The sequence below is a fragment of the Marmota marmota genome, unplaced genomic scaffold (genome assembly GCF_001458135.2).
Source record: "Marmota marmota marmota unplaced genomic scaffold, marMar, whole genome shotgun sequence".
NCBI classification, from domain to species: Eukaryota; Metazoa; Chordata; class Mammalia; order Rodentia; family Sciuridae; genus Marmota; species Marmota marmota.
The window spans coordinates 8,992,057-9,019,292 of NW_026000241.1; the positions used below are offsets into that span (position 1 = coordinate 8,992,057).

The window sequence follows — 27,236 nt, forward strand, 5'->3', positions numbered from 1 at the left end:
CGCTTCGGAGCTTCTGCTTGTCGGGGTGGGTGCCCTCGAATCCCCTGGCCGCTAGGTCGCGGTCCCTGCGCGACTCTGACTCCTGCTGCGTTCACACCCGGGCAGTCCATCCAAGTTTGTCTGAAGATCCCCCCAATTTCCGCCCCAGCGAGGTTTCTGGAGATGTAATACCTGCCTCGTGGCCACCCGGCTCCGGATTAGGGACAGGGCGGGGACAGCCCCACGGGGCCGAGCACAGCACAAGCACAGTGTCCAGGGCCCTGGCCAGGACTGTTTTGCAGGAGGCTGCCAGAAGGAGGTGATACTGGCTGGCCCCGGGCTGAAGGGCCTAACAGAGAAGCTGAGATGGTGGTGTTGCCCGCCTGGGAACCGTGTGGACAAATGCACGACGGCTGGAACAGAATCGTGAAACTCCAGTGACCTGAGTGTGCCCGGACAGGCAGAGGAAGGAGAGCTGGACTGCAGAGCCAAGAGACTTCCAGAGCAAGAAGCTTGGAGCACCGAGGGCGGAGGACAGGTGCTGCTGGGAGAGGAGGGGGTGGAGATTGTGAGTGGCAGGTGTGACAGTTCCCTGCACTTCCCTTGGGCAGTCGCTTTCTGTACTGGGGTTGCTGGTTGATTAAGGGTCCTCCAGGCCAACCCAGGAAAAGGCCTGCACAGCAGGCAGAACAGCCTGCCTCTCCAGACCAGGAAATACCAGAGTGAGTGCCATGACAGGGTGCGGCTAAGGGGCCTGAGGAGCCAGACCTGGGAGAAGGCAGGGCAGCCCCAGGGACCCTGCTTGGAAGCAGGTTGGTGTGGACAGAGGCCAGGAATGCGGAGAGCCAGCGAGCCACAGGGGCAGTAGTTGATTCACCTGTGCATGCCAGGACTGGCCAGTTTTGTCCTGACCCCACCCCATCAAGTCTCCTGGGGACAAAACACCAGGCTGGGCCTGCCAGGAACTCACTGTGTGCCTTGGGTGAGTCACCCAGCCTCTCTGAGCCACTTAGCTTAGGTGAGCTTGGTGGGGTAGGGAATCAGAGGCCTGGGTCTGAGCCTTGTAAGTGCTCTACAGGGTATCTCTGGACCCTCCCATCTTTCTTGGGCCTCAGTTTTCCCATCTATAAATCCTGCATAGCCTGCAGCTGAAGAACCTTTGAACTGGAGGGAGGGAGAAGGTGAGGAGGTCATGCTCTTGAGCAGAAAGGTGTGGAATGGGTGGTAGGGCTAGGGCTGGGGAGGGGAACACTCCTGTTTCACCCCCCTCAAGTTAAGTTTTAGCCCCTCCTCCCCTGCGGATGCACACACTCATGCACATTCATGCCTGGCCTAACCCTTACCCTCACATCCTTATCATAACTTCCAGGATGAATCTCAAAACTCCCTGGCCTGAGAGTAGGGCCTCTCCCCTAGGAGCCACCACACCAGGCTCCCAGCCCCCAATGCAGCCCTCCTCCACCCACCACCTCATGACCGTGCTTAACTTCTGCCCTTTCCTCTGCTGTATGACTCGCTTTCCCAGAGTTAGAGATCCATTTGTGGCCATGGGCCTAGAAGGGTGTCCAGAGTTAGTGGCTATCAATTTGAGTCTATAGTGATTTTTGGCTACTTTGGGGAGTGAGGAGCTGAGGACAGGCTCCCCACACTCAGTGAAACTTTGCTCCACACTTTGTAATTTTGAGGGGTGACTAGTTTGGACTGGGTAGAGAAGCCTCTCCTGGGGGAGCAACTGAGGTCTGTGTCTTGCATCAGAGTAGTTCAAGGCCAGGGGGATAGACTATCCATTCCATTTTTTTCTGGGAACATGGATGAGGGTCATGTGGGCCCAGGACACATTTGCCAATCCTGAAATCCCTGACTAGGCTCTCCTGGTCTGCCTGGAGCCCCCTATGTCCCTGGGACTGGGGCTGCCACAGAGACCGGCAGAAGTGGCTGCAGCTGGCTGTCTAGTTGCTTCCTCTTCCTGCCTCTCCCTCCCGAAGCCTCACCCTCCCAAAGCAGCAGCAGCAGGAAAGGTGGGGCAGGAATGCCTGGGCCAGGCCCTGGGCCAGAGTTCTGAAGCACCCACACAACTCTGCTCCAGAGCCAAATCTGCTGGAGTCCTAGGCTCTACCAGGGCCTGTGACACCCCATGGCATCCTTGGGGTTGGTTGGGGAAGGTAAGACCCCTTCCCATTTGCCCTTTTGGGTCTGCCCATCATTGACTGCTTGGATGATGTCTCTTACCCCAGGTCTGCCAATTCCAAAGCCTCAGAGGGTCAGGACCAGGGAGAGAGACAGTCTGAGGCCTTGGGCCAAAAGGCCCTCTCCCTTTCTACCCTGAGGTACTGGACCAGGTTGTTTGGGCAGATGAACTTCTTTGCTGGGTGAGGGCATCAATGTTTGGTGGGGGAAGGCTTAGAGGCCACAGTGTGGCTGTGGGGATTGGTTAAGGCCAGGACCTCCCACTGCCTCTCCCTCCAGCCAAGACACTGCATTCACAGGTGACCCCTGCTTGCTTGGAGGCCCTCCCTCCATGCAGGGAGCCTTAAGGCTGAAGCCTACCTATTTGTCTACTCCAGCAGCTCCCACCTCTTGAGTGGGACCTACCCAGGAGGCTCAACCTGTTTGGGGGGGCAAAGAGGGTCTGGGCTCTTCTCCATGCTGACCTTTCTCATTGCTGAGCACCATCTCTGCAACTATCACCAAGTTCATCTCCCAAAGTGTGACTTTGGTCCTACCACTACATTGTTCTGAGTTCTCTGTGGCTCTCTGCAGTTTACAGAGGTAAAGTGAGATTCCTCTGTTGGTCAGTTAGGGTGCTGCTTGGTGGGCCACCTTCAGAAGCTGGATTGCACTCTCATGTTCTTCAATCTATGTGTTGTGTTCTATCTTCTTCATTTCTTACCCATCTGCCATGGCTCCCCTGTTCTATCAGACCTTTCCTGGCTTATGCAACACTGTTGGGTGACAGGGAGCCCAGAGCCATGGCCTCAAGGATAAGATTTGGCTCCTTTGACAACATGTCCCTGTTTTTAGAGATGGCAGCATCCCTCAGTAGAAAGGTGGCTAGGTCAGAGCAACACTACATAGTACCCTGGGCACTTGGGATCCATGGCTGGTGTCTGAGCAGGGAAATGAGCTTGAAGAGGACATGCCCTTTTGGGTAGAAAGGGATGCTTCCTTGGGCAGCTGAGCCCTCTCTCCCACTCCTTCCATCCCCCTAAGCTTGCCCAGTCCGAGAATAGGGCAGACATCAGTGGCCAGTTCAGAAAGCCCTTGAGATGACCTGTGCTCCTGGCAGTCCTGCTAATCCTGTCTGGCTCTTATCTGTGCTCTACCTAGGAGACCCTGAAACCAGCACCCTGGTCATGTGCGGCCCTGAGGAGGCGGCCCTGCTGCGGCTGGAGGAGGTCTTCTCAGCTACTCTTGCCCGCATCAACAACCTTATTCTCCAGCCTCTGCTCTCCACCGGTGAGTCTAGGCACTCTGTGGGAAGGGCATGGGACATAGGATGGCCCCAGGGACAAGAGGTCAACCATGTTGCACCCTCTGAACCAACCGTAGTTTTCTCAGTATGAAATGGAGTACTGACTCTTGGTATCTTTTGAAAGAACTGGAGTCCTTGCTCCTAATTCCTACAGGAGTCCTAAGAGGCCAGACCATGACCCTAGGTTGAAGCCTACATCTTTCTGTGCATAGAGATCAAATTCCTTTTCTCCCAGGGCATAGGCCTGGAGATGACCCTCTGCCCCGGTTTTCATCTTGTTCCCACCCAAGGGTGCCTGCCCTGATGAGAAGGCAGATGCCTTTTTGTTGTTGTTTATGGACCTTTATTTATTTATATATAGTGCTGAGAATTGAACTCAGTGCCTCACACATGCCAGGAAAGTGCACTACCACTGAGCCCCAGCCCCAGCTCCCAGATGCCTGGGTTTTACTTCCATCTTGAGTCTTACTTGCTAAGTGACCTTGGGCAGGTACCTTCCTCTTGGGGCTCTCTTTGTGAAATGGCCCAGGAGTGACTGCTGACCCTATAGACTCCACATTATGGATGTGAGAAGTCCTGGGGAATTCAGAGAATTAGCATATTCAGTTTCCTGGATTCTCAGGATTATCTTGATTAGTGAGGAGATAGACACATCCACTCCTTGAGGGTGCTCTGGGCTGCTCCAGCCTACCCTTCCCCTGATGAGCTCTAGAGGGCACTAATCCTGTCCCAGGACCCCAGACATGCAGGACTCCTCTACAGCACAGGGCTCTGTCCACTGCTCACAGAGTGACTGTGCTCCCTCCCCAGACCCAGAGTCTTCAGATCCCCAGGACAGAGAATGCCTGCGGCTCCTTCAACAGCTGCACAAGAGCTCCCAGCAACTGGGGGAGGTGACTGAGGAGAGTCTGTACTCCCTGTGGGAGAGGCAGCGCCACCCGCGCTCCTTTGGCTTGGAGTCCCTGCTACTGCTGCGCAGTGCTGACCTCGTCATGCAGGTCCACATGGAGTAAGACCACCAAGACGGCCTTGGTGTCAGAGTACCCCCTGGCATTAAGGCTCACCTGGGGTGGGGCTCACCTGGGCTTGGATGTTTGCCTGATGGTGACAGGCTTGGACACTCGAGAAATGAGCCCTGGGGCCTCACTGGGAACAAAACTGTGAGTCAGCTGTCTTGTGGGTGAGGACTGGAGGTCACCCGTGCCCAGAGCCAGACCCTAAAGGCATAGCTACTCCAAGGGTGGCATTTGTGGACCCCACAGGGTGGTGGCTTGGGTTTGGAGGTGGGGGCTGAGCTTTCAGGGTGTGCCCCTGTGCTGTCTGCAGGTACATCGAGTCCTACACGAGCTGTTTGGTGGTACAGGCCTTTCACAAGGTGGCAAAGAGCAAGAGGTGAGCACAGGGCTGCTACTGCAGAGGACCCTGGGGTGGGTGGGGTGTCCCCATTGCCGTAGCAGCAGGTAGCACAGCCCACCCCTCATCCTGAAGGACTCCTGCTCTAACAAACCTACCCAATGTACAATGGGAGAGAGAGAGAGGGCTGGTGAGGCCAGGAGCAGAATCCAGACACCCACTTTTGAGGGTAGCTCTGGGGCAGGAAAGGAGGGTATGCCTACTCAGAGTGGATGATTGTAATCGGGATCCCTTCCCAAGCTGAGCTGCTACTACTAAACCCAGGAGGGGCACCTCAGGCACCGTGTTGGTCTGATAGAGTAGAGGTTTGGAGTCTGGGGCTGGCCCTGGTATCTGGGGGAGTAGTCCTGGCAGGGAGGTGATGGAGGTGGGTGTGGGAATGGAGGGTTGGGTGAAGGTGGTGTGTGACTCTCTCTGCACACAGTATGTACTGGCGTGGACGACAGAAGGTACTACGGCAGATCCTGACAGGAATGGGCTGTGAGGGCTCCTTGGGCACCACACTGGCCCAGGCCCTCCGCCAGCCCCTTACCCAGCACGTGCAGCAGTACGTGCTCTTCCTGCTGAGCCTCAGGGACACCATTGGGGAGGTGGGTATCAGGGGATACTGTGGGGAAGCTGAGGGAGGGGAGAAGCAGGGCCCAGGCTCAGGGGACCCCGATGACACTCAGGGACCTGAGTTTAAGAAAGACCCAGGCAAGCCTAGGGTTTGGAGGGAACTTAGCCCTGCCCTGGGGAAGGGGTTTGAGAACGTGGCTCTGCTGTAGGGATTTTTAATGGGTCACAAGCCAGCCCTGGGGTGTCTGAGGCATGTGACCCTGCCCTGGGGGAACCAGAGAGAATTGTGGGCTGGTATGAGGACACATGGCCCTAGGGCCACTCTGGTCCTGACTCCTCTGGAAGCACCTTCATACCCTCTCCCCAGTAGAAAACTGAATTGTCAGAGAGAAAAGGACAGTCCTTGGCCTGGGTTCAGGTCTCTGACCAGCCTCGGTCAGGACGGGGCCAGTATGACCATCACAGGTGGAGGACAGTTCCAACAAGCCTCCTATACCCTCATTGTCTGCTCTGTCCCACTGCAGCGTCACCCTGCCCAGGAGCTGGTGATGCATGCAGTCACCGTCTTCGGGAACCTACAGTCTTTCATGGGTCAGGCATTGGACCAGGCTGTGGCCACACAGGCTCTCTGGCACACCCTGAGTAGCCAGCTGAGGGTGAGTTTGGGGCCTGAGGGGTGGCAGCGAAGGGGTTTCTGCATTGGACATAGGGACAGGGCCGCTGGGTGGCTTGAGCTGCTTGCTGCATGCTCCTTGCCTATTTCCCAATCTAGAAGCTGGGTTGGTGGGGGAACAAGGTGCTATAAACCATCTTCATCCATCTGCTAAGCAGCTCCTGGGCTGGCCCTGCCTGGTTCTGGGGAAAGGTGGTCAGCAGAATGGACTCTCTCCAGTGTGTCACCAATCACACCTCTGTGCCCCTGCCACTATGTCATGGGCTGCCTCTGCTAGAAGGAGAGACCCTGTGCCCTGAGGGAGTGGCAGACGGGGGCCCAGTATAGAGCATTATAATAGGGGACAAGAGCTACTGCAGGGAGTCAGGGCTTGAGGGTAGAGTGACCCGTGGCCCAGGGGTGGGGTGTGGGAGAGGACACAGTGAAGCTTCAGGAGAGAGGCCCTGCTGCGCTGCTGGGAGAGCCCAGGAATGACCACGATCGCAGAGCTCCAGCACTGGTCACTGAACCCAGGGTCACTCCAGTCCACTACGGGAGGCCTCTGGAAGGAGTCTGGGCAGCAGCAGCAGGGCAGGGGTGCTTCATCCTTGCTCCTCCTTCCTCGCCTCTCCAGGATGTGCTCTGCACCCCTACCCACCGACTCCTGCAAGACAGCCAGGACGTCCCTGTGGTGGTCACCCCTCTGCGGGCTGAGCGTGTGCTGCTCTTCGATGATGCCCTCGTCCTGTTGCAGGTTGGGGTGGGGCTGACCCCAGTGGGGTGCTGGAGTCTGGTTGAAAAAGGAGTGGGAAAGGGATAAGCAGCTGAGACTGAGGGCATGGACTTGGGAAGGGGAGAGAGACAGAAAGGCCAAGGGCTGAGGAGGGGCGCTTGGCCAGAGCCATCGCTGATGGAGGGGCTCACAGGAACGCTGCCAAGGTGCGTCCGGCTTCAGCCGCCCCCCTGATGCCTTGGTTGAAGCTTTCACTTTGGCTTCCCCGTAGGGAAAGTGGGCATTGTTGAGAGTAAGTGTCTACTTAGTTCCCTTCATACTCAAGAGAAGATCCCCAGGGGAAAGACTGGGTGAGGAGGCTCCCAGGGAAGAACCCCGCAGAAGCAGCTCTGGGGCTCTCGACATTGCAAAAGTCAGGAGGGAGCTAGACCTGGGTTTTGGTAATTGTTACATGGCAGTAACCTTGACCCAACTCATATTGCCTTTGTGATATCCATGGCACTGTCCCCTTTGTCCTCAGAATGTCAGCATGGAGCTCCCCTTGCAGACAGGGAAGCCGAGGCCTGGGAGGGATGCTACTTGCCCAACCCCAGCCCTGTCTCCTGAAGCCTGGTTTCGGACTTAGTTTGTGTTTGCGTTGCCCCTGACTTCTGTGTGCCAGAGATGTTGCCCCTAACTGAGCCAGCCCTTTCCTCCCCTGAGCCTTTGCATATGTCATTCATTGTTGCTGCTGGACCTTCTCTTTTCCTTGGCATGTGTCTGCAAACTCCTTTTAGCCCTCATCCCTGGACTCCTGCTCCTCCTCTTTCTGGCCATGGAGCCATGAGTGGCCTTCCTAGGCCAACTGGGAGGTCAAAGGACAGACTCTTCCCAAAGGAAGGGACTTTCTGTCTAATTCAGAGCAAGAAGGCCTTCCAGGTAGAAGGAACAGCATGAGCAAAGTTCAAGAGTGAGGAGAGTTTGGGGCCAACTAAGGGCCGTGTGATGGTGGCATGGTATGATGCTAGGTTTGGAGAGGGTGAGGGCTAGGGCTAGGGCCACAAGAACCTGGAGTGGTCTCTGGGAACTTCCACGTTAGGCTCAGCCGTGGGTCTCCAACTCCCAGGCAGGAGAACTCAGAGACCCTTCCAGCAGGGGCTGACAAGGTCCAGGCTGTATTTACAGACCACTCTGATAACCACAGGGGAGAGGGAGGCTGGTCCTGGGTATCTGGCCAGGCCCTGAGGCAGGAAAATAAATGGAGGAGCTACCCTGAGAAGAGAAACAGACTGCACAGAGAGAGATTCAGTGCTGGGCATGCTGCACCAAGCAGCCTGGAGCCACCCAGGTATTCATGCATAGGGCAACCTGAGCAGAGGGCAGGTGAGCACCTGTCCATCTTCTTCCAGGGCCACAATGTCCATACCTTTGATCTGAAGCTGCTGTGGGTGGATCCTGGGCAGGACAGGTGAGCACTCCCCTCTGCTGACACCCCTGATCTTCCTTCCCTCCACTCCCTGACATATGTCCACACCTTAGGACCTCCCCCATGTCCTCCTGGACGGAACTGGGGCCTATTCATCACCTCTCTCTGTCTAGGTACACGTTCCACCTCCTCACACCAGAAGAAGAGTTCTCCTTTTGTGCCAGGGACCCCCAGAGCCAGGTGAGTGGGGAGAGCTGCGACCTGGGGGCTGGGAAAGGGAGGACCCTTAGAACAGGGACCCGAGGTGATCCCTGCCCTCGTCTCTTCTAGTCTCCTGGGCACCCCTGAGGGAGCAGACAGGGATCTTGGTCTGGGAGGGCTGCAGGCGACAGCGAGGAGCAGCAGGTGGAGGTGGGGGGTGCAGCCTGGAGCTGCCCCAGAAGCTGTCTTTAAGGGAACACCCGCAGCAGTGGCCTGTCCTTGCTTCCCTGTCCCCACCAGGTGGTCTGGCAGTGGAAGGTGACCCAGGCCGTGTGCCAGGCCCTATGTGGGAAGAAAGACTTCCCGGTGCTGGGGGCGGGCCTGGAGCCATCAGAGCCTCCTGTCTGCCGCTGCGGAGCCTACACCTTCCGCGCTGAGGGCCGGCTCTGCCAGGCGACCTACGAGGGCGAGTGGCGCTGGGGCAGGCCCCACGGCAAGTGAGTGACCGCACTCTGGGCTGGACCTGGCAGGGGCCTGAGGGCCAACGGGACCCTGGTGGACCTCGCAGCCTCCGGGCTGTGTGTCCATGAGTCTGTTCTATTTGCCCCTCAGAGTTTCTCTTAAGTCCTCTTGAGTAGGTCCTGGCCTGCAGTAAGTCTGTGCCAAATAAAATCTCAATGGTGACATTGGAGAGCAAGGGCCTGCCGCCAGGGGCCTGGCCAGCAGGGGCTGCAGTTGCCACTGCTTCTTAGGAGGGTGGGCGAATAATTCTCCTGTCTACACAGCTCTGTCTGGTGATGACCAAGAGGCCTGACCACCTTCTTGCTCCACAGGTCCTTTTGAGGACCCTCTGGGCAAGAGTTTTCACTCATTTTATAGGTGCAGAAACTGAGGCCTATGGTCCCTGGCTTTGCCACAGCTGGGGAGACTTTCCATCTGGGGTTGAAGAAGGGACCCAGAGAGGAGAAAAGACTCATAAAATTATTCTCTCAAGCATAGCCATAGTTTCTAATACACTACCTCCTTCCTGAAAGAGCTGAGGGGCTTATGAACAAAGAGACCCCCCACCAAAAAATACAAAAACACAATCAGTACTCTATCCAAAGAAGGGAGGAGGGGGGCCAATGCCCCACTGACTAATAATGTTTAGCTTGAAGTTGAAGTTTAGCTCAGAGCTTCCTGTTGGTCAGGGCAGAGGGAGCTAGATGTTTCCAGGAGTGTCGTGGGAGGTGCCCATGAGGCTGCTGGTGCCGTTGAACAGGAGTGGAGAGAGCGGAAGGGGTGTTCTGGGCGGTGGGGGTGGGGATGGGGGACTACTGACCATCCCCACTGATCCTCCCTCTCTGGTTTTGTCTGCACATAGGCTGTACCCCCGCTCCATCTTCCTTCCATCTACCTCCACCAAGGTGTAGGGCATGGGGGGTGTCTTAAAGCAGAGACAATAGGGCTGGGAGGAGGTGGAGTCTAGGCGAAGGGAGATCCGGGGGCTGTGGGGAGGGTCGGCCTCTTACAGAGTCTCTGGCTGAGGCTGTTGAGGATGGATCTGGTGGGCCCGATGTCATGGACCTCCACTGTGTTCCAGGGGAACCCTGAAGTGGCCAGATGGACGGAATCACGTGGGGGATTTCTTCAAGGGCCTGGAGCAGGGGTAAGGCTGATGGAGACTGAGGCTGCAGTGTGTGTATGCATAGGGAAGGGGCTTCAGTCTCTGTGCCCAAACCTCCAGCAGGAGTGTAGGGACCATATGGCCCAGGTCCTGTCATTGTACCAAAGGGAAGCCTTGGTACCAAGGCTCCTGACAGGGGCGTCTCAGCAGGGGCTCGCAGAGGAGTGATTCAGGGCCAGGCTTCCCAGGCTTCATGGTGGCATGACAGAGAGAGCGGTGTCCTGATGCCTTGGAAGAAGAGGGGGGCTGTTCTCCCTGTTATCTGAGGCGGTTCCTTGGGGACAGGGACACCCTGAGTGGCATGGTGTGGCTGTGCCCGGAGGTGGCCCTTGGGGCTGACTCCCCTCCCCCCACACCCTCAGCTTTGGCATCCACCTGGTGCCCCAGGCCGCTGAGGACAAGTTTGACTGCTACAAGTGCCACTGGCAGGAGGGCAGCATGTGTGGCTACGGCATCTGTGAGTAAGTGGCCCTGGCTGGTGGGGGTGGGGTGGGCTTGTGGGAGGGCAAGTCCTGGGCCCAGCTGTGAGGCAGGGCCAGCTGTTGGTGCTGCTCTCCAGGTACGGCACTGACGAGGTGTACAAGGGCTACTTCCAGGAGGGCCTGCGGCATGGATTTGGGGTGCTCGACAGTGCACCACAGGCGCCCCAGCCCTTCAAGTACACAGGCCACTGGGAGAAAGGCCAGAGGAGTGGCTATGGTGTCCAGGAGGACAGTGACAGGTGAGTGCTCACAGCCACCACTCAGGGTGAGGGGCAGAGAGGATCCTCACAGGCCAAATGGTCTCAGGCTCCCTGTGTGCTCCCCGCGTTCCTTCGGCATCCACCACCTCTGCCACATTCCCTTGGCTGCTGCTGAGGCTCAGGCCGAGGGAGACTGACCATCCCGACTGCAGGGCCCGCCAGTTCTGGCGTCCTCTCTGTTAGAGAGGAACCTCTAACCTGGTCCCATTGAGGAACTGAAAGTCTTCCAGGCTCTCTGGGTGGGACAGAGCTGCAGGTCCTTGGCCTGGCCTTGAGACCACACCTAACCTTCTGATCTGACCCCTGCTAGGCCTCCCATGCACCCCCAGCCTCTCGGGACCACTGACCGTCCCCAGAGATCTTTTGTGCGCTCCTCCCTCCCTGATTTTGTCTGCACATAGGCTGCACCCCCACTCCATCTTCCTTCCTGCCACCTCCACCAAGAAGTCCCCTAGGATGCCCTCCCCAGGCAGGCTTCCTCCCCCCCTTCACCCTCTGTTCCTCTTGGGGGTTCTGACCTCGCCTGCCCCTAAGTCGGAGTTGAGTAGATTCCGATATGTCACTGCTCCTAAACTGTCCCCCCACCCCGCCCTCTGCTGGCCCAGCACACAGAGGTACTCAGTAAGATTCTGATCCAACTTTGGCCATACCCTCTCTTCCCCCAGGGGTGAGCGCTACATTGGCATGTGGCAGGCTGACCAGCGCCATGGCCCAGGGGTTGTGGTCACTCAGGCAGGTGTCTGCTACCAGGGCACCTTCCAAGCAGACAAGATGGTGGTGAGTGGGGTGACCTGCTTGTGTCCCGAGCTCCCGGTAGCCTCAGTAACCTACATCTGCAGGCTCCTCACTGGACTCCTAGCTCCAGGCTACCTGCCCCGCTGCTTTGTAGGATCCTCAAGGGAACCCTGCATGTTGATGTCATTATCCTAGCATAGGAATGAGGCTAGAGCAGTCAGAGGACCTGCCCATGTCACATCCTACTGAGCAGCAGAGCTGAGGCTCGAACCCAAGTCCCTAGAGCTTGGTCTCTCAGCTTTCCCCTCTGCCTTGCCTGAACTCGACAGGTGCTTGGTGTGTGGTAGGCTGTGGCCTATGGCTGTCCTTGTTATTATGACTTCTTTGTTTATGTTCCACTTTGCTCTGAAATGTGTTAAGGAAAGCCTACAGATAAAAAGAAGAAAAAGCAAGAATAGGTACAAAAAATAGATTTACAACCAAGTTGAACACAGACTGTCCTGTTTGGCTCTGAGCTTCCTGACCGCTGCTGTGGCAGGGAAGCAGGGACGTGCTGCTCTTCCTGAGCTCCCAGGGGCTTCCTGCAGAGGGGGTGAGCAGCCAGGTCTGTTTAGGGGAACCCTGGGATGAAGTCCATGGGGCTGGTGCACAACCGGCCAAGGGTCAGTATCCCACTTAGGCACAGTCCTGGGAGAGGGCGACAGGGCTTAGAGCCCCTCTCTCCTGGTGTCAATGTCCACCTCCCATCTTTACCATCCCTCCCCCTCCCCCTCCCCGTGTCCCCGCCCATCTTACTCACCCTCCCTGTTCCCCATGCCCTCCTTCCAAGGGCCCAGGCATCCTCCTCTCTGAAGACGACTCCCTGTATGAGGGCACCTTCACCAGGGACCTGACGCTCATGGGCAAGGTGAGGGCCCCTGGGACCTTGCTCCACACCCTGCCAAGGCCCTGAGTGGCATCTCCTACCTCTGTCCTAGAGCCCAGAGCTGAGAGTTCAGGCAAAGGGTGGAGCAGGAATGGAGGGCCCTTCCTTTGCCTCCACGGGGGCGGTGGGAGTAGGGGTGGGGGTGGGGTGCAATGACCCTGCCATGGAGTCACAGTTTGATTCTGGAGCAACCTAAGAATAGGTACAAAAATAGGTACAAAATGGCCTCATGTCCAGAGGATGCTGGTGGTCTCTGACTGTGTCCCCTCAATGACCCCTAGTTCAGAACACCTGGCTTCTACCATCACCAGTGCCCTGGGCTGCACACTCTGGAGACATTGTCCTTTGTATGTTCCTGCCCAGGCTGCCTCAGCAGAAGGCAGCGGTGCCCTGCTGGGGCCGTGGAAGTGTAGGCCCTTTAGGACAAGGACAGGAGGGCACCCCTGGTGTATAATGGGTGGACATCGGGGTGCTCTGTGGGACAGCCCCATGCAGCCAGGAGTTGGCCCTCCCCAGCCCCTCAGTGCCGGTCCTCCCTATTCTCCTCTGTGAGTCCCTTCTCCGCCTTTCACCCCTTCCTGCTTTGAGAGGGGGATGCAGCTGTTGGTAGGGGCTCCTCAGAGCATTCAAGCCCTCAGGGAAGGATCAGATTGAATGGGTGCTGGGAAGGCCCCCTCGGTCTGCAGCCTGTCTGACCCAGATGGACAGGCGTGAGGCCTGTCATCATGAGGTAGAAGCTGGGCATACAGACATCCCTGCCTCCCTCTCCTGGCTTCCAGGGCAAGGTGACCTTCCCCAACGGCTTCACCCTGGAGGGCTCATTTAGCGGTGGGTCAGGGAAAGGACTGTATACACAGGGAGTGCTGGACACGGCTGCCCTCCCACCAGACCCAAGCAATATCTGCAAGAGGTAAGAGCCTGGCCCGCCTGGCCCCCGCCCACTAGGGCCTGTCTGTATGTGTCTGTTTTCACCTCCAAGGTTCAGGTCTCAGTAGATGAGCTTAATCCTCCAAAGAGCCGAAGGCAAACAACCCTCCAGTCAGAAACTCTTGGAATCAAGAGCTGTGTGGAGATAACTCCATACACCATAAAACAGGAGAAAAATGTTAATTGTAGAATTCGCTTTGATCCTGATCTTTTTTTCTAAAAAGAGTACAGACAGTTTACAAACCAAACTCAATAAAAAAGAAAGAAAGAAAAAATGATGAGTTGCTCTTAAAAGACAGGGATAGACAGATAGGTACTACAACAGTTAGTTGAGCTCTAGCCTGGCTCAGAGTTCCCCCGCAGCCAAGGTGAAGAAAGAGATTTGCTACATGGATTAATTGTCACTGTCAAGCGATATTTTTGGAGGGGAAGAGACTTTTTTTTTCCCCTATACAGACAGAGTTCTTCCTTAGAAAACTGAATTGCCAAGTCTGCTGAGAAACACTTGGGCATGTGCGAGAATCGGTGTGGATGGAGGTTTTAATGAGCCGTGGTCCCAAGCAGCAGTGAGATGTAGAGAGGGGTACAGCTGACTCGTGGACTCACCATCCCTGCATGCTGCCTCTATGACAGCAGGAGCTGGGGTAGACAGCAACCCCTAGGGGCATGCCCCAGCTGGTGGGGTACAGGCAGGGGATAATCTGTGTAATACCAGAGGACAGGACTCCGTTAGTCACAGTCCATTAGATGCACACACAGCCAGGCCTCAGACTGTTGGCCAAAGCAGGATCAACTGCAGGAAGGAACAGGCTGCGGAGGAGGACAGAGCAGGGGTCATGGCAGGGGAATCCTGGGCTTTGAGCACTGGTCTATCCTGGGTCAACACCCCCTTTCTGAGCTTGGCCTTAATCCTGGTCTCGATCCTCCCGGGATTCTGAATCCTGTCACTTCTCCATGGCAGAGTCCATTCTCTTGTCCTTCTGTCTGTCTGTCTGTCTCTCGGAGCAGCACCGGAGGTTGGCACTGCCCCTCTCAGGGCCTGGACAGGGTCCTGCCCACTTCAGCTCCACCTCTCCCCTGTCTCGCCACATCACAGGCAGCTGGGTCTGGGTGCCTTCCCCGTGGAGAGCCGCTGGCAGGGAGTCTACAGCCCCTTCTGGCACTTTGTGCTTGCCGACTGCCCTGGAGACCTGCAGGAGGCCCTGCTGGGCTTCCACATGCAGAGCCCGAGGGAGCTGCGCAAGTCCCAGGAGTACCTGTGCTGTGAGAGGTGAGGCCCGCGGTGCCCGCGTGCGCGTGCCCATGGGGCAGAGGGCCGGGGAAGGCTCCCTGGGGGCTGGGTGTGGGTGAGGGACGCTGTGCATGGTGCTGCCCAGGAGCCACCCCAAGGACAGTGCGGGCAATGTGGAAGACATCCTAGAGGAGTTACTGCAGCACCGGGAGCCCAAGGCCCTGCAGCAGTACCTCAGGAAGGTGAGGGCCCTGGGATGGGCGGCCCACGGGGAGGCCTTGCTCTCACTGGGTCCTGCTGGGGAAGGTTTCCGTTTCTCATGGCAGGGTACCGACCAGAGGGGACAGGCCTGTGGGCCCTTTGTCCTCAGAGGGCCACAGCTTTCTGTCTGTGAAATGGGAGCAGCTGGGCCTGTGGCACTGCTGCTCAGGGTGTTGAGTGCCCGCTATCTCTGCACTGGCCTAGGCTCTGAGCAATTCGCTGCACCCCCTGGGAAAGCTGCTCCGGACCCTGATGCTGACCTTCCAGGCCACCTACGCGGGTGTTGGGGCCAACAAACACCTGCAGTTTCTGGCCCAGGAGGAGGTGAAGCAGCATGCCCGGGAACTCTGGGCTGCCTACAGGTAGGTGAGCTCCGTGGCACACGGGGCCAGCCACTGCCTCCCCTGTAGCCCCGGGCCTGCTCGTCCCTGCAGTAGCTCTTCCTGATACCCCGATAGCAATGGTGCCTTTACCTCAGGTCTGATCCAGCAAAGAGCCGAGGGATTAGAGATGACAAGGGCCCCACTGCAACCCTCAGCTAGAGTCCAAGCCCCACGTGGCCCTGGGTAGCTCCAACCCCACTGCAGGCCCAGCCTGATCCGGAAACTCGGCACCATCTCTGGTCGCAGGCTAAGCTGCGGCCCCATCAAACATTTCGCAAAGAGGCCTTGGATGCTGCAGTTCCTCTGTTACTGGGGCGCAGGACTCTGGCGACATCCTCTAATTGCAGCCTGATGACTGCCGGGCTTTGAGAGGGTGACACTGCAGGCTCAGTGTCCCTGGTTCTGGGATATAGAGCCACCTGCTTTCACCTTGGTGGCTGAGAGGGTGGAGCTTCGGTTCTGTGGCGGTGGCAGCCATGCCATGCCCTCTCGTTGGTTTGCAGGGGTCTGCTGCAGGTTGCCTTACAGCGCAAGGGCCAGGCCCTAGAGGACGAAGACGAAGAGACAAGGTGACCAGCCCTGGCCACTGCTCCTGGGGCCTCCCTCAGGGGATAGGGGGGAAATGTTGGGCATCCATGCTGTTGACCAAGCAAGCATTGTGTAGTGATTCTTTGTGAATCACAGTGGAATGTGGGAAAAGAAGTGAGGGAAGGAGGATCTCACAGATTCAAATGAGTCGACTGAGAAAATCTTGGGGAGATTTTCTAGGGAATGGCGAGGCTAGAGGCAGGGGCTGCATGGTGGGGTGAGGAGCTCAAGCACTGATATTCCCACCTGCCAGGCCTCAACCTCCCACTGACCCAACCTGTTCTGGTTTCTCCCAGGGACCTCCAGGTGCATGGATTGATGCTGCCGCTCGTGCTGCCCAGCTTCTACTCAGAGCTCTTCACGCTCTACTTACTTCTTCACGAGAGGGAGGACGGTCTCTACAGCCAGGGCATAACCCACCTGAGCCTGTTTCCCGACACCAAGCTGCTGGAGTTCCTCGATGTGCAGAAGTAAGCCTCCCTATGCCACCTTAGCCAGTGCTCTAGTGAAACAGACCATACATACTCGACTCACACGGTCCTCAACCAAAAGCAGGGCTAGGTTAATTGGCTCACATACTACAGAGTTCTAAGGTTATGCATTCAGGTGTGGCTGGATCTAGGTGCTCAAAGAGAAGCCCCCTTTTCTTTCTCTGTTTTTTCTCTGACTCTCCTTCGTGGTGACAAACATGGCAGTAGCCTCTTGAGGGTTATACCCTCCCAGCTCAGTCTCCTCACTGTCCACATAGGCATTTCCTTCCCAACAGCTCCAGCAGAGCACTTGGAGTCCCTCACTGGCTTAGCTTGGGTCTTGAGCCCACCATGAAAAGCAGGTATCAATGACCAGGCCCGCATCAATAGCCACCATGAAGGCTGGGCAAGGTTGAGTGCTCTGGACACTTGGAGAGTCGGGGAGGGGAAGTCCCTGGTAGCAGGTCAGACAGGTATTTGCCATACCTGGGGACCTCCCTTCTACCCTATCCTTGTCCTTTTTCCTTAGCACCTCTCTAAAACATTGACACCATGAATAATTAACCCGTAGTCCCCATTGGGGTGCTTGGCCACGGTCCCTCCTCCTACACATGGTCTCCTTTGTCACACAGCAAGGGCTTCTGCCTCCAGGAATCCTGCTGTCCTCCCCTGGCCTTGAGTTCCACACATGTGCCTAGGGACATTTTTTTTTTTTTTTGGTACAGGGGATTGAACTCAGGGGCACTCTACCATGAGCCTCATCCCCGGCCCACTTTTGTATTTTTTATTTAGAGACAGGGTCTCACTGAATTGCTTAGGGCCTCATTTTTGCTGAGGCTAGCTTTGCCCATCCCCCTGTTTCAGCCTGCTCTTGGGGACCGGTTCCCTTCTCCCAGGCTATCCTCAGCCCCTGTGTTGCAACAGGCCGTTGGGTTTGGGAACCACTGACATGGACCTTTGGGGTTGGGGGGCATCTAGTGACTACCGGCTACCCACCTCGATCCCCCCAACCCCCTGGAGCTGTTACCGCATTTGATAGTTGCATAAGTAAGGCCCACATGGAGTTGTGACTTACCCTGGGTCACTCAGTCCTCTGGATGGGGCTGTGCTAAAGTCAGTGATGGGGAAGGGACTTGGGGCAGCCTGAGCCCTGGGAATGAGGGCATGTCAGCAGGGACTTCAGCCTCATTTTAGTCTACTCCCCACACAGAGGTACTCGCTGGTCAGGGACAAGTGCTTCCTGTCTGCCACCGAGTGCCTGCAGAAGATCATGTGAGTCCCTGCCCTGAGGAGGTGGGCAGGGGACCTGGGAGTGTTGGGGGTCCCCAGCTGGGGCTGAACCCAGGGATCTTGACCTGGAGCCAGCCACCTTGCCGCAGGACCACAGTGGACCCTCGGGAGAAGCTGGAGGTACTAGAGAAGACATATGGGGAAATCGAGACCACGGTGACGCGGGTGCTCGGCCAGGAGCACAAGCTGCCCATGGATGACCTGCTGCCCTTGCTTGTCTACGTAGTGTCACGGGCCCGGTGAGTCCCAGCCAAGCCAGGTTCATGGTTGGGGTGGGGGTACAGGTGCAGCAGCCCCCTTGCACCCTGCCCAGATGGTCTGAAGTCTGTGGACATCACGGTTACTGATGCAGGTTTCTTGGTAGAGACAGAGGCCCAGAAAGGGGAGGGTCCTGTGGGCATCAGAGATAGTGGGGACCACATCTGAGGTGTCCAGCCCTCTAGGCCAAGGCCCCGTCCTTGCTCAGCTGTGCAGTGCCTCTCCATGATGCCGCCGTCTTCTCTCCCTCACTGTCTTGGGGTGGGTGTTCTCCAGAATTCAGCACCTGGGAGCCGAGATCCACCTGATCCGGGACATGATGAACCCTGTCCACATAGGAGGCCTGTATGACTTCCTGCTCACAGCCTTGGAGGTGAGGGACAGGACTATAGGCTGAGGTAGAAAAGTGCTGGCCACAGGGACAGACCTCTTCCCTGCCCCAGACCCCCTCAAGGGGATGAGGTCAGATTTGCAGCTCATGTGTTGTACTTCTGTGGAAAGGGTCCTCGCAGGTTCTGTCCTTGTTAATAAGAGACCAAGACCTCCAGGCCACATCCCCAAGCCCGGTGGGAGAGGAAAGGTCCCATTTTCCTTGCAGAATATGACTGAGGGCTGAGTAGGAGCCACTTAGTCTGGACCTGGGAGGTGGGTGCCCTGGGCTTTGGGCCCCAGAGCCTGTGCATGTGGCTAGGAGCAGGCAGGCTGGGGGCCCAGCCTCTCCTCTCTCTCCCCAGTCCTGCTACGAGCACATCCAGAAGGAAGACATGAGGCTGCGGCACCTGCCTGGCCACTGGGACTCCAGGGAGCTCCGGTAGCCCCGTCTTTCCGGGACAACATCAGCACTGAGAAGGCCACGCAGACTCCCCGCAGGAGCAGGCAGCGCCATCTGCTCCCCATCACCCAGGGCCAAGGGCAGGACGGGCCCTCGGAGGCAGCTCTTGGAGGAGATGGGCATTTTGTTTTTCAAGGAGAGATGCTGCTGCTGTCCTCCCAGGGTGAGGTGAGGGGCGACAAGTGCGGCCCCAGAGCGCATGGGTTTCCGTTGGTCACTAGGCCAGCCTCCAATGACCCCCTTAATCAGCAGCAGCTCCTAGTCTGGGGTGAGGAGTTGCTGGCTTTTCAGACTGAGTCTTGCTTCGGAGTTGCTGAGCCTCTCTGGGCCTCACGCTGCTGCCTGTCAAATGTGGGGGAAGGGTAGATGGCCCATAAAGGTCCTTCCAGCCACTCGCTGAATTCTGGAGTCCTTCCTGAAGCCAGCCGTTGGTTTGTGGAGCTGTTCGAAGGCTGTTTATTGGGTTTTTACTCCTCTAAGTATTCTTCTGGTGACCTGCCTCTTTCCCAGCTCTTCCCAGGGCTAGCTGGCCTCCCAGGGTGGGTGGCAGAAACGCTGTAGCTCCTCGCCAGCCTGCTAGGTGGGCTCTGGCAGGTGCTTGCCCTTCTGAGTGTGCAGTGGAGAGGGTGGACTTGGAGTCCCTGAACTGCCCTTGCTTGTCTGTGATGTAAATGGCGGTAAAGGATGGTCCTGTCGGCAGACCCCAAGTGGCCCCTGAGTTACATGCCTGAGGCCTCTGTTGGTATGTCTGGAAGGAACAATGGGGGGACCTGAGCCCAATCTGTGCCCTGGCTGACAAGCACCTGGAGCCAGGACTCTCTGGAGATGGGGAGCTTAGGTTTTACTTAGTTTCTCATGTGGAACCCCCAAGTGCAGGAGCTGGACCTTGGGGCAGCCTCATCCCTTCCTGGCCTCAGTTTCTCTTCCATCAAGGGGCTTGGGCCAGGTGACCTGCAGGCTTTCCTGCTGCCCTAACAGTTGAGTGACAGTGGGCAGTGTGACGGTGCTCTGAAGTGGCCAGAAGGGGTGAAGCATGGCCAGAGGGTGAGCAGGGCCTGATGCTGAGCCCTGGGTCATAACCAGGGTTGGTCTCTGATCCTGACTCCAGGTGTGCCTCCCACTGACCTCAGCCTGCGAGGGAAGGGCTGGAAGCCACCGAGAAAGCCACTTACCCGTCTGAGGGCAAGGCTGAGCCCCAGGGCCCCAGGAACCCAAGGAACCTCAGAGATAGGGCAGGGCAGCGGGTGGGGAGACCCAGCTGGCCCTCTCACTGCCGCCTCCAGAGGAGCGAGAGAGGCTTTCTCTGGCTGGTTCCACTGAATGCACCAGCCTGAACAAAGGGCCTGGAGTTCTGGTTCTGCTGGGAACCTGTGGTGTCCCCAAGAAAGTCCCCAGGAAGACACCTACCCCTGGGGACTCGTGACTCAACCGGTACTTCAGTCGTCTTCAACTCTTACTAGCTTGTTCCTGCCCTTTGACAAGTAAGAACTTCCTGACCCCATGCCTCAAAGGCAGCCACAAATTCCCACAGAGACCTCAAAAACCTTCTGGCCTCCTCTGGGATCCGTGAGCCCTTGCTGCAGTGTTCAGAGGTAACAAGACCCTGCTGCCCATCCTCCCTCTGGCCTCACCCACAGCCAAATGAACAGAAGCCTCTTGACATGGCCTTGCAGGCCATATTAAAAGGGTCCTGGAAAGTTCCAAGGTCCACCAAGGGTATAGCAGACCCTTACAGCAAAACCCATAGGGCAGCAGGGGCCTTTGCATTAGAGAGTAGGGAGATTGACGGCAAGGGGAGTGCTTCGTTACAGAAGCCAGATGACCACCTGCATGTGTGCCTCGGGAGCTGCTGCAGAGGGGTCACCTACAGGCAGGTCAGTCACACCTCAGTGATGGCCTCTTCCAGCTGGATTCTTCTGCAGGTGATGACTATGTACCATCCTAGAATGTCTCCCACTCTCTGATGACTGGGCCATGTCAACAGAACCGTCTCAGGAGTTGTCACGTACATATCGTGATCAACATCCATGACTGCCCAGCCCAGCAGGTGTGGAGGTGAGAGAAGCAGCGGGCCAGCCCTCCCAGCTTTTGTCCTACCTTGTCACAGCAGGTTCCAGCAGCCTGGTTCCCCAAAGGAAGGCGGGGAGGGGAGAGAGAACTTACGGTGTGGTCTCTCACAGCTGCCGCCTGCCCTCAGTCCACCTCCCTGCCTCAAAATTAAACATTTTATTCCAGTGGTACTTTTCTGGGGGAATGATCACAATTAGAGTCCACTTATTTCTTCAGGTTTTAAAAGGTCCATTTCATCTTTTAATGGTACCTGCTGCCTGTGAGTGACAGAGGAGGTAAAATGTACCACAGAGGCCCAGGTAGCTGCTCCTGCTGGTACTGTGGCTGGGAGGGTACCCCGGCCGGCCTGCTGTGTTCAGGGAGTTGACTCAGGTGCACAGAGCCCACATCCACTCTGCAAAAGGAACTTCTGTGAGATTCCTAGAAAACGCATGTACTGTGGTCCCCACACAGTGGCACTCCTGGGAGGCCAGGAAGGATTTATAAATCTTCTTGCCAGCAGTGGGCAGGCCCAATGTGTTGGACTATGCATCCTGGAGTCCCTTTGTCACATGACTATGGAGCTTGCCCTCAGGCATGTTTGCTGGGCTTCCTGGGCCTCACTGGATGGAATCACTGGGCTTTGCAGAATTGATCAGCTTACAGTTCCACTGATGTTTTATTCCCAAAGGGTCCTTTTCCATGGACATCCATATATGCCACGGGTAGAGGGCATGGACCTGTGTAACCTGCTGCCATAAGGTGTGTCCTTACAGGGGGTTGGAGCTAGAACATCCAGTTGTTCTACTGTTAGGTGGCCACTGGCTACCAGTAGGCAAAAATGTAACATGGTACATTGCTGCGGTTCTGGTCAGTTAGTTGCTCGGCTACCTTGTCGCGGGGGGTAGAGACGCAGAATCAACACACAGACTCCAGGAGCTGGTGAGAGAACTCAGGTCTTCGTCCAGTAGCTCAGTTTATTTTTGGAATGCATACAATTGTTATAGGGTTCGAGTGGGGCGTGCCCATCAATCATACACAAGCAAGATAGTATCCATAAGCCAATCATCTTATACCTAACGTAACCGCACTATGAGGATGCTCTAAATATTGCTGTCATCAGGAAAGGTCTTGGTCCCTAGGGGAGGGGGTTTCTAAGTTAGAAGTTCCATGCCTGAAGCTCCTGGCTATCAGTTTCCTAGCCCGACAGCTTGGCAACGCTTACCACAAGTGCTAAGGATGTGGTTTCGCTAACGGCTCACTAGAGCAGAGCACCCCATCCTGCAGGCGTTCCTAACAGGCCTGAATGAGTGTAGATTCTTCAAGCACTCCGAGCTGCTCATAGCTGCTAGCTGTAAACCGAAAGTTATTCCAACAGTATATCACAGTCTGCCCCTCTGCTCATGGAGCAGAGATTTTTCTTCATACATAGTATTAAACAGATTTTGGGAGGGGGAGGTGGTACTGGGGATTGAATTCAGGGGCACTCGACCACTGAGCCACACCCCCATCCCTAGTTTGTATTTTATTTAGAGACAAGGTCTCACTGAGTTGCTTACAGTCTCACTGTTGCTGAGGCTGGCTTTGAACTTGAAATCCTCCTGCCTCAGCCTCCCGAGCTGCTGGAATTACAGGCGTACCACTGCACTAGGCTTAAACAGGTTTTTATTTTTATTTTTTTTTTCCTGTGATTGTCCACTGGGGCCTTTAACTTAGCTGATCCATAAGGAGTCTAGGGTAGAAAGCATGAAAACAGATCCCAGAGTCTCTGGAGGATCTGCTCCCGCCTCACCCCCAGTACATAGGAAGCAAGGATTTTCCATTGGAAATTCTCCTGTGAGGTGCTTCTGAATCCTTGTCATTCTCTGTTCCTGCCCTCCCTCATTTGGCCTCATATCACTGGGAGTGAGGTCCTTGAGAGGAAGAGATGTCACTCCTGGCCTCAGGAGGATCATCAGTAGTGGTCTTAGTTGCTTGAGTCCCATTCTGGCCTGGAACTGAAACCCTCCCTCTGGTGCCAGGCAAGCGCCATGCTGTGGAGTCCCACTGCCCTGAAGGCCCTTGCTGTTTGATTCATCACATTTCATTGGTTGGTGGCTCAATGAGGAAAGAGACAGATGGATGACCTGCTAGAAGGAGCAGGGGAGGTGCAGATCTCTCCCTGTCCTCCTGGAGCTCCCAGGCTTGTGAGAAGCAGGAAATTGAGTTAGGAAATAGTGTCAGTAAGGACAAAACACACACACAATGACAGGATGCAGGACCAGGAAGGTGCAGTAGGCTGTAGCCAGAGAAGCCTCTTGTGGGAGCAATGTGGAGGCTGGAAACCCACAGGATGAGAATGTTCTGGTCTGGGCAGAGTCGGGGCCAGGTGAAGGACACGGTGTAGAGGCCATGAGGTAGGAGAGGCTGCAGGGACTCCAGGAACATTGAAACAGGTGGAACGAGTGGCCAGAGGACAGGGGCAGGGGTCATGCAGAGCAGACCGAGAGGTTCTTGATCCCAAGGATCCATGTGGAATCAGTTTTTTGCAAAGGTGAAATGAAAGAAATCCCCTTGTGGAGAGCAATATCAAGCAAATGAATGATTTCTGATCAATAAAAGTAACTCAGCAATGAATATTTGTCATTTCTGATTAGAGGCAGGCATGCAGGTCATTGATATATTTAGGCTGGGCTGGAGACCAAACCCAGGGTCTCTCTCTCTCACACACACACACAACTCTTTTTGGACTACTTGGGATTGAACAAAGGAGCATTGTGCCACCAAGATATATCCCAGCCCTATTTTTAATTTTACTTTTAAATTTTGAGACAGGATCTTGCTGAGTTCCTACGCTGGCCTCAAATTTGCAATCCTTCTGCCTCAGCCTCCCCACTAACTGGGATTATAGGTGTGCACCACCACACCCAGCTATGCAGAGCACTTTTTAATGAAATGTTGAGTACAGTTAAGTACTCTGACCTATGAGTCAGATCTCAGGGTGCGGTCAATTCAGCAAGCACTAGCCATTGTGCACAGGCTGTGGGCAGGCACTTCACTAAGGTTTAGGCACATAAAAATGCAGTGGTCCAGGGCTGGGGATGTGGCTCAAGCGGTAGCTCGCTCGCCTGGCATGCGTGCGGCCCCGGTTCGATCCTCAAACAAAGATGTTGTGTCCGCCGAAAACTAAAAAATAAATATTAAAAGAAAATTAAGAAAAAAAAGAAAAAAAATGCAGTGGTCCTTAACTCCTTTGGTTCAACCATGGATGTAGTCTCACTATGCACCTCCTTCTTTTGTTCAGTTTCTCCTTCCTTCTTCCTACAAATGATTCCTGGGCTGTTCCCTGTTGTAGGTGTGATCAGTCCACACAGCTCAATCACAGAGTGACTTTCCAGCATCACAGTTAAAGGCTCACCGTTTGGCTTCAAAGAAAAGGCACCATTAGCAATTTACTTCTGTTTCCCAACCTCATTTCCGCCATTTATCAAGCCTCATAATTTGCGATCCTGCCATATGAATTTTCTGGATATCACCCAAATTCTCAGTGCTCATTTGCTCCTTGATGCTTTCACCTGTATTCTTTCTTCTGATTGTAATGTTGGTTTGTGGTCAAGTTCAGAGCAGGAAATAGAGGGCACACTTGAAGGAGGATGAAGCAGATTTCACCAGAGGGCCACTTTCCTAATATGTACATTGTGTTTAGAGAAACTGATAAGGAGCTAAATCACCCTGGGGATGTAATAGTGGGAGAGTCCAGCCTTGCTGAGCACTTTGGTAGAAGCAAGTGTGGCCAGGAGGGTCTAAGAGGAGCCCCTGCAGAGGCCATAAGCTCTGGTGGATAAGCAGGTGGTTCTGACTCTTGGAGATGCCACAGCTCCTGCACTTGAAGAAGCTGCGCCCACTTGGGAGCCAGAGATTGACAGAGCCTAGTTACAGACAGGGCTATAGAAGAAGCTCTCAGCTCATCCCTCAGCTCCTTTGGGAATTGCCCTAGGACCAGCTGACGCTGTCAAGTTTATGTCCTTTGATGAATCCTCCCACATCCCTCTCCTGGAGCCTTTTGCTCCAGAGTGAAAGGATGTCCTTTACTCACGTTCACTTTCTTCATGAAATCTCCTTGCCATTCCAGTGCCATTGAGCTAGCAGGGAAGGTGGAACCATGTCTTCTAAGAGTCAAATCCTGGCAGTGCCACTCAACAGGCATTTGATACAAGATGCACTGTTTAGACAAACGATGATAAGTTATTCTGAATTAATTTTTGTGGGCTACAAGGTGATTCACTGGCATCTTTTGTATTCTTGGCATATCAACTTTTGATTAGACTTTGTAAAAATAGGCTTGATTTTTTAGGATGGTTTTAGGCTCACAACAAAATTGAATAGGAAGTACAGAGTTCCCATATCACCCTGCCCCTACACATGCACAATCCTCCCCACTGTTGGCATCCAGCTCCAGGGTGGTACATTTGTTAAAATTGATGAACTTATATTAACGTGCCATTATTATTGCTCCTGGTCTTATACATTCTGGAGTTTTGACAAATGTATAGTAACATATAGCCATCATTAAAAGCATCATACCAAAATATTTTCACTGCTCTAAAAATCTTCTTGCTTAAGATGGTGTGGTATAGTCAGGTATGGAGGTGCACAGCTATAATCCAGCAACTCGGGATGCAAGAGGAATTGCAGATTCAAAGCCAGTATCAGCAATTTAGTGAAACTCTGTCTCAAAATAAAAAATAAAAAGGAGTTGGGGATATATAGTGGTTGAACCCCCTGGGTTCAATCCCCAATACAAAAAAAAAAAAAAAAAAAGATGGTGAGATGGTTGGTGTGGCTAAAGATGGATATACAGACCAATGGAACAGAACAGAAAGCTCACAAATAAACCCCTGCATAAACTGCCAAATGATTTTTGGCAAGGATGCTAAGAATACAATGGGGAAAGGACAGTCTCTTTAACAAATAGTGTCAGGAAACCTGGATCTCCACCTGCAAAAGAATGCAGTTGGACCCTTACTATTATATGTGATTAACTCAAGATGGAGTGAAAATATAAAGGCAAGACCTGAGGCTGTAAAACTCCTAGAAGAAAATGGCTTCAGATTTAGCAAAGATTTCTTAAGTGGGACACCAAAAGCACAGGCAACAAGAGCAAACATAGGCAAATGAGTCTATTGTACATCAAACTTAAAAACGTCTGTACAGGGCTGAGGCTGTGGCTCAGTGGTAGAGTGCTCGCCTAGCATGCCTGAGGCACTGGGTTTGATTCTCAGCACCACATATATCAAATAAAGATATTGTGTCCACTTAAAACTAAAAAATAAATATTAAAAAAAAATTTAAAAAACACGTCTGTACATCAAACAAATAATCAACAAGCCAAATGAAAAAAAAAATAACAATAACTTATCAGCCAGGAATCTGTATCTGCCCAAACTGCTCTTGCAAAAGGATAAAGGAGAAATTAAGACATTTCTAAAGAAACAAAAGCTGAAAGAACTTGTCCTAGTAGACCTGCCCTAGAAGAAATACTGAAGAGTCTTTCAGGTGGGCAAATGTAGGGAGAGATAATGCTTCCAAAGATGGAGGGATATTGAGAAAATGGGTGCTCTTAGCTAGAAGTTAAAGGCTAAGTGTCTTAGTTAGGGGGCATTTTTCGTAGCTAGCAGAGAGGCCTTATCTCCTGCAGGGAAACACCAGGTGAGCCAAGCAGGTGAGCTGATTCTAATAGAATCCATGGAAGTCCATATGTGTTTGATTGCTCAACCAAAGCCAGGACAATGAAGAAAAAGAGAAGACACACATTATTAATATCAGGAATGGGACTGGGGCTGTGGTTCAGTGATAGAGTCTTGCCTCGCCCGGGTGAGGCACTGGGTTCGATCCTCAGCACCACTGGGCTCATGGATGATGTCATCCATGTAAGGAATTTAATGTGATGATCAGCCAGATACCCAGACAGTCTAGGTTTTTTTGTACCATATCATGACAGAAGGCAGAGAGTTAACATAGCTGTGAGACAAAACCATAAGTGAATATCATTGGCTAGTCTATGGGCATGCAAACTGTTGGACCCTTTTTCCTAATTGGAATGGAAAAGAACAAATTCACCAGATTAATGCCACATGCCATTGTGCATGAGGCCTTATGAATCTTCTCTAGCTATGCTCTGAGAGCCACAGCTGAGTGGGAATGGCCCCTGGCATTTTGCCAGAAGTAATGGTTGAGAGGCAAGCCATTAAGATGATGCTGGATTGATTCAATTATATATTAGACCTTTACACCAGTAATAGGGCGGCTCTTGCTGTCTCGGGTGCCCGCTACTTTGGAGTTCCCGTTGAGTTCTCGTGGGGTTCCGGGAGAATTGGCGCGTGAAGCCGGGTGGAAGGAGTGTGTTCCTGGGAAGTGTGTGTAGAGTGCCGGTGAGAGTTCGGGAATAAAGAGCTGCTGTTTGAACCTACAAGGCTTTGTGGCGGCT

General features: G+C 54.6%; 1 protein-coding gene across 1 annotated transcript; it reads left to right on the plus strand.

Annotated features, from left to right (window-relative positions):
- Positions 1 to 1,226: 1,226 nt before the first annotated feature.
- On the plus strand, positions 1,227 to 19,113 carry Als2cl (ALS2 C-terminal like). The gene is made up of 25 exons (XM_048795372.1): positions 1,227 to 2,141; positions 3,307 to 3,435; positions 4,262 to 4,460; positions 4,778 to 4,843; positions 5,289 to 5,454; positions 5,947 to 6,078; positions 6,709 to 6,828; positions 8,196 to 8,254; positions 8,386 to 8,452; positions 8,714 to 8,910; positions 9,996 to 10,061; positions 10,442 to 10,540; positions 10,639 to 10,800; positions 11,487 to 11,598; positions 12,386 to 12,463; positions 13,261 to 13,391; positions 14,505 to 14,678; positions 14,785 to 14,881; positions 15,105 to 15,262; positions 15,787 to 15,852; positions 16,168 to 16,342; positions 17,513 to 17,613; positions 17,721 to 17,870; positions 18,166 to 18,262; positions 18,624 to 19,113. The coding sequence occupies exons 1-25, from the start codon at positions 2,114 to 2,116 to the stop codon at positions 18,702 to 18,704; spliced, it is 2,910 nt and encodes a 969-aa protein (XP_048651329.1). The 5' UTR covers positions 1,227 to 2,113; the 3' UTR covers positions 18,705 to 19,113.
- Positions 19,114 to 27,236: the final 8,123 nt, after the last annotated feature.

What these genes read in the sequence shown, in the direction of transcription:
- Als2cl (XM_048795372.1), top strand. Translation starts at nt 2,114, where the DNA reads ATGGCATCCTTGGGGTTGGTTGGGGAAG. An exon ending in GAGTACCTGTGCTGTGAGAG is followed by an intron (nt 14,679 to 14,784) that starts GTGAGGCCCGCG and finishes GGTGCTGCCCAG; the next exon opens with GAGCCACCCCAAGGACAGTG. An exon ending in GACGAAGACGAAGAGACAAG is followed by an intron (nt 15,853 to 16,167) that starts GTGACCAGCCCT and finishes GGTTTCTCCCAG; the next exon opens with GGACCTCCAGGTGCATGGAT.